This window comes from Rana temporaria, chromosome 7, assembly GCF_905171775.1.
Source record: "Rana temporaria chromosome 7, aRanTem1.1, whole genome shotgun sequence".
In the NCBI taxonomy this organism is placed as follows: Eukaryota; Metazoa; Chordata; class Amphibia; order Anura; family Ranidae; genus Rana; species Rana temporaria.
Window position 1 is genome coordinate 139,322,053 of NC_053495.1, and position 15,066 is coordinate 139,337,118.

A 15,066-nucleotide genomic window follows, 5' to 3' on the forward strand; every position below is an offset into this window, starting at 1 on the left:
CTAAACAACAAATTCCATTTCTAAATCAAGTGTCATAACATATTATTGGGACAGCTGAAAATATTATAGGCTTAATATGGGCATTATGCCCATACATTTACTACTATCAAGTATTGGGTAAAATCATGTTATGTTTGTTAGTTAATGATGGTACAGGTAAATAGGTACAGGTAAGTACTATGTAATATGGTCTTGTACCTTTGTTTATAATTTTACCAGGTAACAAATAATTAGTATTTTTTTAATTAGTATATGAAGATTAAAATGATAAAATAAATAAGATGTTAAACATTTACCCTTTGTGAATAGTATGTCTGATGGAAAGAAAGTGATGTACTTTTTAAAACTCACCTGTAAAAACAGTTGGATGGGGAAAACTTAGAACTATAAGCTTGGTGACCATCTCTGGATAACATATGGCAATTAACCATGCAATCATCCCACCCCAGTCATGGCCAATAAGGACACATTTCGAATAACCTGAAAGACGAAAGGTAACATATTTAAAGCTAGGCATACTGTATGGCACTGTAGGCATGTGCACATAATACGAGGGGCGTTCAAGTCAAACTGGGACTTTTAATTTTACAGCTATAAAAAGGGATGGTAGCATGGTGGTACTACATGCAGTAGTAAGTGGCAAGTGTGTCCTATTACTGACAGGGGGGCATACATGGTATGGGCCAGTCCAGAGACTGTTAATCAAGATGGCAGACAACAATGTTAGTGCATGCATGGAACAGCGTGTGGTGATTAAGTTTCTTGTCAACAAAGGCGTAAAACCCGCGGATAGCTACAGAAGACTTCAAGCACAGTACGGTGATGAGATTCTCAGCCGCAGTAAGACACTTGAATTGTGTAAACCAGGGATCTCCAAACTTTATAAACAAAGGGCCAGTTTATTGTCCTTCAAAATTTAGGGGGACTGGACTGTGGCCAGCAGGAGTGGAAGTTTTCCTGGCATCAGTGGGAGTAAACATTGCCATATTTGGTATTAGTGGGAGGAATAGTGCCCCATCCTTGGTATCACTGGGAGGAATAGTGCTTATTGTTGGTGTTACTGGGAGGAATAGTGCCCCATTGTTGGTGTCAGTGGGAGAAATAGTGCCACATTGTTGGTGTCAGTGGGAGAAATACTGCCGCATTGTTGGTGTCAGTGTGAGAAATGGTGCCCTATTGTTGGTGTCAGTTGGCAGACTAGTGTCTCATATCAGTGGAAAGAATAGTACCCAAAGGGCCGGATAAAAGCAAGCAAAGGCTGCATCTGGCCCACGGGCCACAGTTTGGAGACCACTTGCGAAAATGGTTCAAAGATGGCTGTACGCTCATCAGTAATGATCCCGGCCGTGACCGTCATTCCTGTGAACAGTCAACACGTGGAACGCCTGATTCTGAAAAATCGACGCATAACCTGTGAAAGAGACAAAGCTTTCTGTGGGAATGGCGAACAAAATCACTCACAAACATTTGCATTTTTTCAAAAAGTTAGCACATGCAGGGTACCAAGACAGCTTCTGACCGACACAGAAGACTGTCATGTCCTGAGTGATGTGCATACACGTCTGCAGAAAAAAAACTGCCTGATTTGATCACTGATCACTGTTTCTCCAGGAAAATGTGCATACTGTCCACTGCACATTAAAGACAATCGGGTGGGAGGTACTGCCACCCCCCCCTTACAGTGATTTCAGCACCCCTAAAAGAGTTCCTCGGAGGTCAGCATTTCAGCACTGATGATGAATTGAAGCAGGATGTCCTAGGATGGTTCAGCTGTACTGACAAATCTTTCTATACCGAAGCTTTCCAGGCATTAGTTAAACGCTGGGATAAGTGAATAAATGTAGCAAAGGAGTATGTTAAAATTATATGCAGTTTCCAGTCCTTGAAATTTGTTCTTTTATTATATAATCTCAAAAGTCCCAGTGTGATTTGAACGTCCCTCGTAGTATTTGAATACTCTATATCAGGGTTGTCATGCTCAATTCAGTCAAATTTAGTATTATGGTTGCCCGCAAAAGGACCGGTTGTAGTACATACATTTATCCAGGGCTTTCCTTTTCTTTCCTGCACCAATTTCTTTTCTTAGAATTGGTGCAGGAACTCGACCACAAATTGAACTACCAGTGGGAGGATCTTAAAGGAGCAATAAATACCAGGAGTGCATTAGGTGCAGAGTTCAGTGGTGCGCTATGTACCAAGTGCAGGATTCAGGGGTGTGCTATGTACAGAGTGCAAAGTTCAGGGGTGCAATGTGTACAGAGTGCAGGGTTGAGTAGTGTGCAGAGTTCTGGCTATAAAAAAAAACCCTAGGTACGAGGGCCACATGAAATGGCCTGGTGGCCTGGATTTGGCCCGCGGGCCTTGTGTGTGACACCCGTGCTCTATATCATATCATGACAAATCATCTATCATTCTACAAATCAGGCCTGGTATGAATTTCGTACATTATAGAACCTAACATCAAGACTGTGTCAGGAAACTGCAATAATCTATAAAAGCCTTGCTCCGGGAAAGGAAAATATTTTGTAATAGGTCTACACCAAAGTGGAAATTGTAACTGAGCTGTATGGAAAAAGCAGGTTGGTAATCATGGCACACACATGAAGATTTTATGCAACAGATGGTGGATTTGCTCATCTACAGGCTTCAGGGTTCGTTTCAGATGATCTTTTCTTTGTTGTCTTGGTGCTGTATCTTGTAACTGGTGTTACTCCAACATGCCTCTGTGTGATTTGAGGGCAGTTCGGTTGAATAGGTCAAAATTTACATGATTCAGAAGGCATTGAATCCGAACCCCATTGAAGTCAAAGAAGAAAAATTCTGGTGGTTTGTTCCTACCTTTGGAGGGCAGCTGCAGCAGCCAAATGCAACAAAATGGCATGGAAAGCTCATCAGATCTCTGGGGAACATGTCTGAGAAAAATATGTACAGCTGCGAGGAAGGGCTATTGCATGCGAATTCAGTGGCAATAGGGCAAAGATAAAAATCTTTTAATACAAAGTTTTGTAGGATCCCTTAATCCTGTCAACACTTTTACAGAATCACTGAGGATAATTTCTGGGATTTCCAACAGCGACATTGTATGTTGCACTACTTGCACTATACAGTATGTCAGCATTTAAAAAAAAAATATCCTTGTTTGTACGCAATATTAGCAGCACTCCAATTTTTTTTAAAGATATATCAGTCAGATTAAAAGGCTTTTCTTTTGTAACACCTAGATCTGTCCATCTCTGATGATGTCTTCTCTGTCTTTCTTTTAAATTGTGGTGGCATATGTGAACATGTTGCTATTGTTCTGAAAGGCCGTGCTTTGGAACATAGAGGTGAAATTGTGGCTATGATAGAATATTGGAAAGTACAACCTGTCTATTTATGTTACAACTAAGGGGGACATTTCCTATTTTTCCTGAAGAAGCAGGCGCTGACCTGTGAAATGCGTTGAATGTGGAGAACCCATCTTTCATCTTTTTAAATTGGAATCATTTATTGGTATTATTCATGTATATCATGGGTAACATCTGTTCTTATGGTTATAACAATGGTGACTTTCATTAAAGGAGTTCTCTGACCTAAAACTTTTAACCCCCGCTGTGCCCGGGCTGTAAAAATATACAAAATAAACTGTCACTTACCTGCCTACGATCCCCCGTTGTTCCGATATCGCCGTCCCGTTCTCCGGTCCCGGTCTCTTCCGCTTCCTGTGTGTCGGTGACTCATAGTGCGCTCAGCCTATCAGCGGCCGCGACGGGACATTGCTGCGGCCGCTGATAGGCTGAGCGCACTATGAGTCACCGACACACAGGAAGCGGAAGGGGCCCGGGACCGGAGAACGGGACGGCAATATCGGAACAACGGGGGATCGTAGGCAGGTAAGTGACAGTTTATTTTGTATATTTTTACAGCCCGGGCACAGCGGGGGTTAAAAGTTTTAGGTCAGAGAACTCCTTTAAGGATATTACAGGACACAGAGATTGCCAGCTGCTTGGCAAAGCTCTTTATGTGTTCCAGAACAAGCATTTTCCCCCACAAGGCTCTACTGTATATTTTGGGCCTTCTTCTTTTTGTAAAAACAGTTGTTCAGGTATATAAGGGAATGTCCTTCCACATTGGGTACTCACATATTGTTCCATGTATTGCTGTAAGGCCTCGTACACACGACAGAGAAACTCGACGTGCTTGGCACGTCGAGTTCCTCGTCGAGTTTTGGGATGAAGCCGCCGAGGAGCTCGGCGGGCCGCCTTCTCCCATAGAACAACGAGAAAATAGAGAACATGTTCTCTATTTTCTCGACGAGCTCCTCGGCGGCTCCATCGAGCCAAAAGTGTACACACGACAGAGATTCTCGGCAGAATCCGGGTTTTGACCGAGTTTCTCGGTGAATTCTGCCGAGAAACTCTGTCGTGTGTACGAGGCCTAACTGTGCAAGACGGTAATCTGGGTTCTGTAGTGAAGCGACTCTTGTGGCAGATAGGTGTCAGGTGACTAGAAATACTTGTACCCTGTATGCTCCATCAGGGCCGAGACAGCAGTTTGTGGTACCCATGGGAGAGGAGGATGTGGACGAGGGATGCTTGGGGAACTTCTGTTACTTTTGGTAATGACTTTCTTTCACTCAACACTGCATTAAAGTGTAAGTAAACCCCCTATCATTTTCAGCCAAGGAAGCTGCCATCTTTGCCTCTGTTTAATCTTCAACTGCCATGATGCTGCACATGTGATCAGTTATGACACCAGCCATTGGATGGTTTGACAATTTGGTTGAGAGAACAACCAATGGGAGTATTAGATTTCCGGCATGTGCTGTAAATGAAATTGTTTTATGGATGGGTTTATTTCCGCTTTAACTCTTGAGGAGCTGTCTTCAATGTGTATGATAACTTGAACATTAGACTATATGTGTTTCAGATCAGATGGGAATAAGGTTTCAAAACTTTACTTGAAAAAGTGCAAAAGGCATTACAAAGTCCATCTTAAGGAGACATTATTCTTCCCTACATCCCTAACAGGCTAACCCCGGCATACCTGCAAAGGCAGAGTCCATCAGAGGCATTCTCCAGCAGCTGATGTCTTCGGGGGCAAATCCAAAGTTCTGATGCACTTTACATTCCAGTAGTAGTAAGTGACAGTAATAGCAGAAAGTAGTAGTAAGTGACATTTTTATGCTTCCAGGGGTCCTGTTCTCTGTCTCTTTCCCTTATGGTCCCTGGACCTTTTTGCTCGATGGCTCTCTATCGCCATCCACATCCAATCTGGATAAAGAAAAATTCTCCGCACACTACCACAGGATGCATCCAACTACGTGCTCCGGACCCTGTACCTCTTTTTAAACATAATAAGTGTCTGTATTAGCCATGGCTGTCCTGCCACCCACTGCGAAAGTTTATGATAGCTATGCAACTATCCAACCCAGTAACTGACCAACTTCTTTGTCTGTTAGAGGCTAAAACAGTACCTTTACATGCTAGTATTTTAATGCTATGAGAACAGAGCTCGGGCTGGGGATAAGAAGGCCAAATACTTTGGCTAACAGTTCTCTTTTTTGTGACAGGGAGAAAATGCAAGTAAATAACCATAAGTCAAGTCATCTCCAAGAGGTAAGGTTGCATTAAAATAACAATTCAAGAATGAGAATAGATTTGTTTCTCTTACCTAAAGAGTCTAAAATTTCTTTAACATCCACAATAATATAGTCTAGTTTGTAATTCTCTTTACAAGAAGGAGCGTCTGTTTCCCCATATCCTCGTAAATCAAGAGCCACCACGCGATATTCACGTTTAAACTCGCGCAGTTGATGGCGCCAAGAATACCTGCATTAAATGAGAAATATAAGAACTATAAGTAATATTGCCAATCGACCAAAGAATAATTTTTTCTCAGCATCCAAAAAGTTGTTATATATTATTTAGAATAACTGCAACTATCAATTCTAAAAAGTAATACAGTTGCATGCACCCGTCCCTGCATGCCTGCAAAACTTGGATGTGCAGGCCAGTTCCTACAGCCTATGGGGCAGATCCACGTACATCGGCGCATATTTGCTTTGGGCGTAGCGTATCTAAGATACACTATGCCGCCGCCGTAACTTACTTTTTTTTTCTAAATCCTCTCAGAATTTGCGCCGTAAGTTACGGCGGCGTAGTGTATCTTTGGCGGCATAAGGGCGCGCAATTCAATTTGATGTAATGGGGGCGTGTTTTATGTAAATACGTTGTGACCCGACGTAAACAACTTTTTTTTTGAACGGCACATGCGCCGTCCGTGGGGGTATCCCAGTGCGCATGCTCGAAATTAAACCGGAACAAGCCAATGCTTACGATGGTGAAGTCATTCTACGCAAATCCCTTTTTACGAACCACTTACGCAAACAAAGTAACATTTTTAAAATTCGACGCGGGAACGACGGCCATACTTAACATTGGCTGTGCCTTATATAGCAGGGGTAACTATACGCCGGAAAAAGCCGAACGCAAACGGCGTAAAAAAATGCACCGGCCGGACGTACGTTCGTGGATCGCCGTATCTAGCTAATTTGCATATTCGACGCGGATTTCGACGGAAACGCCACCTAGCGGCCAGCGGAAAAATGCACCTAAGATCCGACGGCGTACTAAGACGTACGCCTGTCGGATCGAGCCCAGATGCAGTCGTATCTTGTTTTGTGGATACAAAACAAAGATACGACGCGGGAACTTTAAAAATGACGCGGCGTATCAATAGATACGCCGGCGTAATTTGTTTGTGGATCTGGCCCTTTGTGTCTTCACTGCCTGCATGCAGCTCTATACTGCCCTGGACTCATAAACAAATAGCTCTGCTCTTGCATGCTTTAAAGGCTTCTGTGCCTATGTGATTGAACCCTTATACTATCATGAAATGTAAATTCCCTAATGCTTCAGTATTTGTGGAAATGCCACATAATCCTGGGCCTGCGGTTGGACTCCCACTTATTATCTAATTTCTACAGTTTTACACTTAACACCCACACTGCTTAAAGTATAACTAAAGGCAAAACTTTGTTTCAGTTTTCGATATAGTGAAGACCAATTACATCGTCTGTCCTGTTTTTACTGCTGTCTATGTTCATGTTATGGAGATCCACTCCCTCTATCGGTTCTGTTTACCATTATCACCAAGAGTAAAAACTAAAGAAGATCCCAAATTTTGGGTTGTCACCAGAAGAATAGAGAAGAAATCTACACAAGTTCTGGTGACCCTGGTAACAGCCAGGGATTCCATCACTTTGGAAGGTTTTCCTCTAACTTTCTGTTTTGGCTATGGTTTAGGAAGTGAATGTAAATCTCTCCAATGAGTCACAGATGGCAAAAACATTGCCAGGAGTTATAAACCTCCTCTTACCCTACCCAAAATGTTGTGCCTTTAGTTCTACTTAAAGGGGTTGTAAAGCTTCCTGTTTTTTTTTTTACCTTAATGCATCCTATGCATTAAGGTGAAAAAACATCCGATGCTTACAGGCCCCCAGCTCCCCATTTACTTACCTGAGCCCTCGAAAGTCCTGCGTCAAGAACGCGCTGGCTTCTCGGCTCTTCGTTGGATAGATTAATAGCAGCGCAGCCATTGGCTCACGCTGCTGTCAATCAACTCCAATGATGCAAGGTTCAGGGGGTCGGGGCCGAGTTCTGTAGTTGGTGGCTATGGACGCCGGATACAGGACTCAGGAGCGCGCCCGCAAGGTAACTCCCTTGGGAGAACCCTTCCCAGGGGGGTTACCAGAAGCGGGGAGGAAGCCGAGACAGTCGCAGAGGGACCCCAGAAGACGAGGATCGGGGCCACTCTGTGCAAAAAGAGCTGCACAGTGGAGATAAGTATGACATGTTTGTTATTTAACAAAAAAAGTGAAGCTTTAGTAGTACTTTAAAGTTCTTCTAAAATGCAAAAGTAGTGAAAAGTTCATGAACAGGTGGCTAATGAACAACTTCTTATACCTCCAATGTATTATTATGAGGAACAGCATTATGAATATGCTATTTATTAAATCAGACATTTGTATATAAGGCAGACTGTGTCTACAACTGGGACATCATTATACAACCAGTATGAAATTTGTGATGAGCCCAGCAGGATTACACTGCCGGCAATAAAACATGTCTATGCTTTGTGATTATTAATAGCATAACTAAACTCAGAATGGGACAAGGTACAAAAGGAGATATATGCAAACAAGCAGGATGAAATGCTTGTGTCAAGTAAAATGATCTGACAAGTCTTCACACAAAACAGTACTAGTGTCAGACTCAAAATAAACTTAAAGGGTTTGTAAAGGATTTTTTTTTTTTTTATCTTAATAGCTTCCTTTGCCTTAATGCAGTGCTGTTTTCATGTCCTCATGTGTTCGTTTTTGCTCTCAAGTTGCTGTAATTCTTCTCTGATCTCCACACTTCCTGGTTGTCTGTTTCCTGATAACCACAGTACTGGGAGCTTTCTCTCTGTGGTCACTTATCAAGGAGGTGTGATTACTGTGTGTCTAAAACCCCTCAGCACCAATCAGTTTCGTTTTCCAAACCATCACTGCCCTGTATTTGGCTCTTTGGCTCTGTACATCACAGAAGCAGGAAACAACATGCAAAAACAGAACTAGAAACTGCAGGTACATTATATGATTGATTTTTATCTATTTTTAATCATTTTTAAAATGAATCAGTTAACTATTATGTCTCTATACCCTGTAAACAGTAATTTCAGCAAAAAAAAAAAATGTTTCCTTTACAACTCCTTTAATAATAAGGGTCATAAGATGCATAAAAAGTAAAAAGTCTCAGTTTTTAAACTCATTACCAGGTTCCTTGTACACAGCAGTGATATTCTTCTGTAGAAATCAATACCAAGAACAGCAGGCTCAGCTGTGATTTGCGGTGGTTGGCCAGACTGCAGCCCATCTGATATTTCCCATCGCAGCTTGTGCTCTGCAGTTATGTGGGCAGTACCCTGTCCAGAGGAACAATAAACTACCCAGCTACACATCATTAATCTGACTCTGTGACTTCAATCATAATTATTGCTATCATGTGTCCTATTCTTTAGTACCAAGAGCGTGACTGTCCCGATCGTTCCCGCTGCCAACCCAAAGCAGACTTTTCTTCACAGCACAAATAGTTCTGTTTCAATATGTGCATTAAAGCTGATCTTTATGCAAACTGATACAAAAATAAAACAAATGTGGTTTCTGTTTTGCAAAAGAATTTACATTTCTGTCCATTTAGTTGTAAAATGTAAACAGCCCAATAGCCAGGCAGGTGACTTGGCTTTTCTCTGCTGCAGTTCAGCACTTCTCTGAATTCAGCCTGTAACTGGACTGTGATGGAGCAGCAGCAGACTGAGGAGCTCATCACTCTGCTCACGCTGTTGTTTTCTCCTGTTCCCATGCATTGTTCCCAATGTTTTGAAATTGGAATAAGGGACACCTATCAGCAAAAGTTTGCAGGCATAGGACACACCCCTTGCCACGACCCTTAAAGGAGAAGTGCACAAAAAGCAAGATTGGTTAAACCCACGAGTGATTTTTTTTACCACTACTATTACTTTATATTGGCTTTTGCAATTTACACATGTAGCAAGTTAGAAATCAGATGAAAGGTTTAGCGGTGGAAAACACTTTTTGATAGATACAAAGTGCATTTTATATACCGCTAGATAGATCAGACTAAAATGAGGGACAAATGAGGGACAGAGGGACAACTATCCTTGATTACGAGGGACTGTCCCTGATTTGGAACAAAGTCCCTCTATCCCTCTTTCTCCCTCATTTGTCCCTTATTTTTGGCTAATCTATATGGTTGTATATAAAATGCACTTGTTATCATTCAAAAAGTGGTTTCCAGTGCTAAACCTTTCATCCAAATTCTAAATTGCTGCATTTGTAGATTTTAAAAGCCAATATAAAGTAGAGCAGTGGTAACTTGTGGATTTATTTAACCTTTTTTTTGGTAAATTCTCCTTTAACCGCTTGCTGACTGCCTCACGCACATTTACGTTGGCAGAATGGCACGGGCAGGCAAAGCAACGTATATATATTGAACCTGCTGCCTAGCGGGCGTAAACAAGGCATCTCCCTGTTCTGCCTAGTGACACAACACTCATGGTCTGCTCCCTCTCACCTGGAGCAGCGATCAGTGACGTGTCACAGTAAGCCACGCCACCTAACAGTAAGAATCACTCCCTAGGACACACTTAACCCCTTCCCTGCCAGTCACATTTATACAGTAATCAGTGCATTTTTATAGTACTGATCGCTATATAAATGTGAATGGCCCCAAAATAGTGTCAAAAGTGTCTGATGTGTCCACCATAATGTCGCAATCACAATAAAAATCACAGATCGCCGCCATAACTATTAAAAAAAAAATGTAATAATAAAAATGCCATAAAACTACCCCCTATTTTGTAGACACTATAACTTTTGCGCAAACCAATCAATATACGCTTATTGTGATTTTTCCCCCCCAAAAATATGTAAAAGAATACGTATTGGCCTAAACTGAGACAAAAGGGGATATTTATTAAAGCAAAAAGTACAAAATATTGTTTTGTTTTTTTCAAAATTGTTGCTCTATTTCTGTTTATAGCGCAAAAAATAAAGCGCAAAAAATAAAGAGATGACCAAATACCACCAACAGAAAGCTGTATTTGTGCGAAAAAAAGGACATCAATTTTGTTTGGGAGTCTCGTCGCACGAGGTGTCCCTCATTCTCATCTCAAAATGTTGGGAGGTATGGAACATCATTTAGCCAGGTAACTAAAATTTAGAAGATAGATCCTGAATCAAAAACAATGTACCATGGGGCATCTTGAAGTTTTTTTTTACCAAAACATGCCCATAGCTGAGGACCTGGAATAGATCTAAAGTGAGACAGGGAGGGATTCCCCCACGAGGCTGGAAAGGGAGACCAGTGATTGGCTCCACCTAGCTATGTCCCACACTCAAAGAATGGTCATAGTAGAAGGTACTTAAATTCTTCTTATACAAATAAATAAACTTATATTAATTTCTTAAATGATGTAATGAAATGCCCTTTCATATGTGCAGCGTTAAATATAGACTTGCATCTAAAATATGTTTGTGCCACATCTAATTCCAAATATTGCACTAAAACTAAACTAAAGCTGAACTTAATTTCCTCCAAAAGCAAGTCCAAATCTACCTGGACTTCCGTATTACCCGCTGCTCTCACATTATTGTTAACTTTCCTAAATCAATACCTACCAGTGCCGGCCTTTGGGGTGTGCGAGCTGTGCGGCCGCACAGGGCGCCATGGGCAACAGGGGCGCCGTGCGGCCATCACAGTTCGCAGAATGTGAGTCGCAGTCAGTTACTCACATGATCATCACAGGAGTCCGACTCCTACAAGTCACAGCAGCAGGCGCTGCCAGGTCCCCTAGCCCTGGGACTGGATGAAGAGCAACGCATCGGCTGCGGCACCTGAAAAAAAAATGGCTGCTGCCAGCCCCGACAGGCACACTGCGCATGCGCCGCCGCTGCTCGGGAAAGCCCGAAAACGTCATTTTTAAATGCAAAGCCGCACCGTCCACCAAAAGGTAAGTCACACTGAGCCCCTGGCCCTGCATGCATCTACTTTTTCAGATAAAAAGAAAAAAGAAAAAGTATTTACTTTTTATAGCCAGCCTATATACAGAAGGGGAGGAGGATATTTGTGTATGTTTAGGTGACCAGGGGGCGAGGGGTGAAGATGGGGGGGGCGCCACAGGATTAGCTCGCACAGGGCGCCTGGACACCTAAGGCCAGCCCTGATACCTACTTAAAGCGGAGTTCCACCGAAAAGTGAAACTTCCGCTTAATCCACTCCTTGCCCCCTTGCCCCCACTCCTTGTCCCCTTACATGCCATTTGGCATGTAATTTTTTGGGGGGAGGGGTGGGGGCTTCAGGAGGAGTGGGACTTCCTGTCCCACTTCCTCCTTCCGCCAAGGGGCTGCTAAGGCGATACGTCATATCGCCTTTTGGCAGCCCCTCCCTGTAGGTGATCGCCTGGGACACGTGACAGGTCCCAGGCGATCGCCTGTCCAATAAGATGGCGCAGCGCCGCTCGCGCACACACAGTGGGTGCCCGGCCGTGAAGCCGTGAAGCCGAAAGCTGTCACGGCCGGGTGCCCACACGCCGGCCGGAGAGGGGGGAGAGGAGCGGAGCCCCGGCCGGCGCGTCGCTGGAACGTGGTGCAGGTGAGTGTATGTTTATTAAAAGCCAGCAGCTACACTTTTTGTAGCTGCTGACTTTTAATAAACATTAAAAATGAATGGAACACCCCTTTAAGTGTGAGTGATGGAGTGTGTTATACCCTGGAAGCAGCTGTCCGCACAGGGGAAGTTAGTATCAGCTGTGTTACCCATTTTATCCTATTGAGGTTTTGACTGGAGTGCACGGCTGCCTGGGTGATATTCTGGACAAATGATCCCCAAACGCTGGCTATCAGTGAGAGCTGAGATGTAAAAAAGGTGAAAATGGTATTCTAAAGTACAGTAAAACCTTGGTTTGAGAGTAACTTGGTAACTTTGGTTGAGTATAACAAAAGAAGAGAGGAGCCTCTAAGTGTAGCAATATGGTTACATTTAAAGAAGGTACAATATTTAACTTATTGCTACACTTAGAGGTGTCTCTCTTCTCTTCTATACCCTGTAAAAAAAATGCTTTGATATACAAGTGCTTTGGATTACAAGCATGTTTCTGGAATGAATTATGCTCGCAAACCAAGGTTTTACTGTATAAAAAATATGGGATCTGCTTATGATTTACAGGGCTTTAGCAAACTAATCCAGTTAGTGTTTACATCTACTTTAAGTTAGATGTTTTCCACCTTTCCCTTAGGAAGGTAATTATGCATGTTTTTCTTGCTGACATTATGCAAAAGCTAGTAGTTTAACTTTCTTCCAGAAAAACAGATTAGAATATCAACTCATTTGACAGCCTGCAAGGGCTGCGAAAACACATCTTTGATATACTCAGTTTATATTATGAGGGGAAGAAAATATAAAGTTAGAAAAGGAGTCATGCAGTCATTTACCAGTCTTTCCAGAAACTAGGATTGACAGGGTAAGTTAGATAAAGGGTAGCAAGCAATGGATCTAGACTGATAGGTGAGACATAAGGAATGGCTAGTGTCGACCAAGTCCAGAGAATATGAAGCTCAGCTTGAAGATAGTAGAAGGGAGGCTGGAATTGTCAAGATAGTAAATAAGTTAGAAAACGTGCTCTTTTTGTTAGAAATCCTGAAGATTGGTTTGGATTTGTACACGGAACACTCCAAGGCTGCAGCTTTTACTAGTGACAAACACTGACAAATAACAATTGGCAAGAAGCATAGTAGTTATAAAAGAAGGAACTAGGCAAAAGCAGACCAGAAGCAACAAGGAGCATAAAGGCCTTAATGGAAAGAGCATAAGCTACTGCATTGCCTTGACTACAGATGGTCCAGCTTGGACCAATGTAGGTATACAGTACATATTCCATACCTGGCTAATTCCTGTGGAAGCTCCTGCTACTAGACATGTGCATTCGTCTTTGTCTGAATGCATTTTCATCCGAATTTCGGATATTTTTGCGCAGAATCCGACATTCGAAAGATCCGACATAAAAAAATGCTTTATTTTCGTTTTCGTTGCTACAACAGTTCGATATACAGGGTGGGCCATTTATATGGATACACCTTAATAATATGGGAATGATTGGTGATATTAACTTCCTGTTTGTGACACATTAGTATATGTGAGGGGAGAAACTTTTCAAGATGGGTGGTGACCATGGTGGCCATTTTGAAGTCGGACATTTTGAATCTAACTTTTGTTTTTTCAATAGGAAGAGGGTCATGTGACACATCAAACTTATTGGGAATTTCACAAGAAAAACAATGGTGTGCTTGGTTTTAACGTAACTTTATTCTTTCATGAGTTATTTACAAGTTTCTGACCACTTATAAAATGTGTTCAATGTGCTCTCCAGTGACATGCGGCGAGTGCTACGCTGTGGGCTCTTGCTGAATGAAGCTAGGACAGCCACTGATGTTTCTTCATTAGACCCCTTTCACACTGGATACGCCTATAGCGGAGCATTAAAATCGTGGTAAAACACTGCTATTTTACCATGATTTTACCGCGATTTTAACGCTCCACTATAGGCGTATCCAGTGTGAAAGGGGTCTAATGAAGAAACATCAGTGGCTGTCCTAGCTTCATTCAGAAAGAGCCCATAGCGTAGCACTCGCCGCATGTCACTGGAGAGCACATTGAACACATTTTATAAGTGGTCAGAAACTTGTAAATAACTCATGAAAGAATAAAGTTACGTTAAAACCAAGCACACCATTGTTTTTCTTGTGAAATTCCCAATAAGTTTGATGTGTCACATGACCCTCTTCCTATTGAAAAAACAAAAGTTGGATTCCAAATTGCCGACTTCAAAATGGCCGCCATGGTCACCACCCATCTTGAAAAGTTTCCCCCCTCACATATACTAATGTGCCACAAACAGGAAGTTAATATCACCAACCATTCCCATTTTATTAAGGTGTATCCATATAAATGGCCAACCCTGTAGATAGGAGATGCGACATGATGCTGATAATAGCAATCTGTGTCTATTGAATCTGCGGTTGAATGTGCCTAACCTTAACTCTATTAGTTCAAGATTATTCTACATAGAGAGGAAAGATTCAACATAGAGAGAAAAGATTCGACATTATAGAGACAGTGTTGTGGTAGACCATTCGACATGAACGACGAAGATTTGACGAAGCAACGAAAAAAATACAAATGTCGAATCTGTCATTGAAGGCTTATGGTGTTTGTCGAAAGTTCTAAGAAGATTCGACAAGCAGCTAAACAGTACGACGCCACAATCATACATTTCCAGTCAAATGCTCGGCCCATAGGCTATAAAAAAAATCAAATGTTGGTTGACTAGTAATAATAATTTATAAATATAATTATTACTAGTGTCATACAACATTAGAATTCTACTATAGCTTGTAGGCGGAACATTTGACTGGAAATGTACGATTGCGGCGTCGTACAGTTTAGCTGCTCCGTCAAATCTTCTTAG

The 15,066-nt window shown here is 42.2% G+C and overlaps 1 protein-coding gene across 1 annotated transcript in view; it reads right to left on the reverse strand.

The window, feature by feature from the left end:
- EPHX4 (epoxide hydrolase 4) overlaps positions 1–15,066 on the reverse strand; it is an 85,288-nt gene that overhangs the window by 28,614 nt on the left and 41,608 nt on the right. Inside the window, exons 3-4 of the mRNA XM_040360037.1 lie at positions 5,653–5,810; positions 352–480 (exon numbers count right to left, since the gene is read on the reverse strand). Coding sequence (XP_040215971.1) covers positions 352–480; positions 5,653–5,810 — 287 coding nt within the window. The remainder of the gene's footprint in view (positions 1–351; positions 481–5,652; positions 5,811–15,066) is intronic.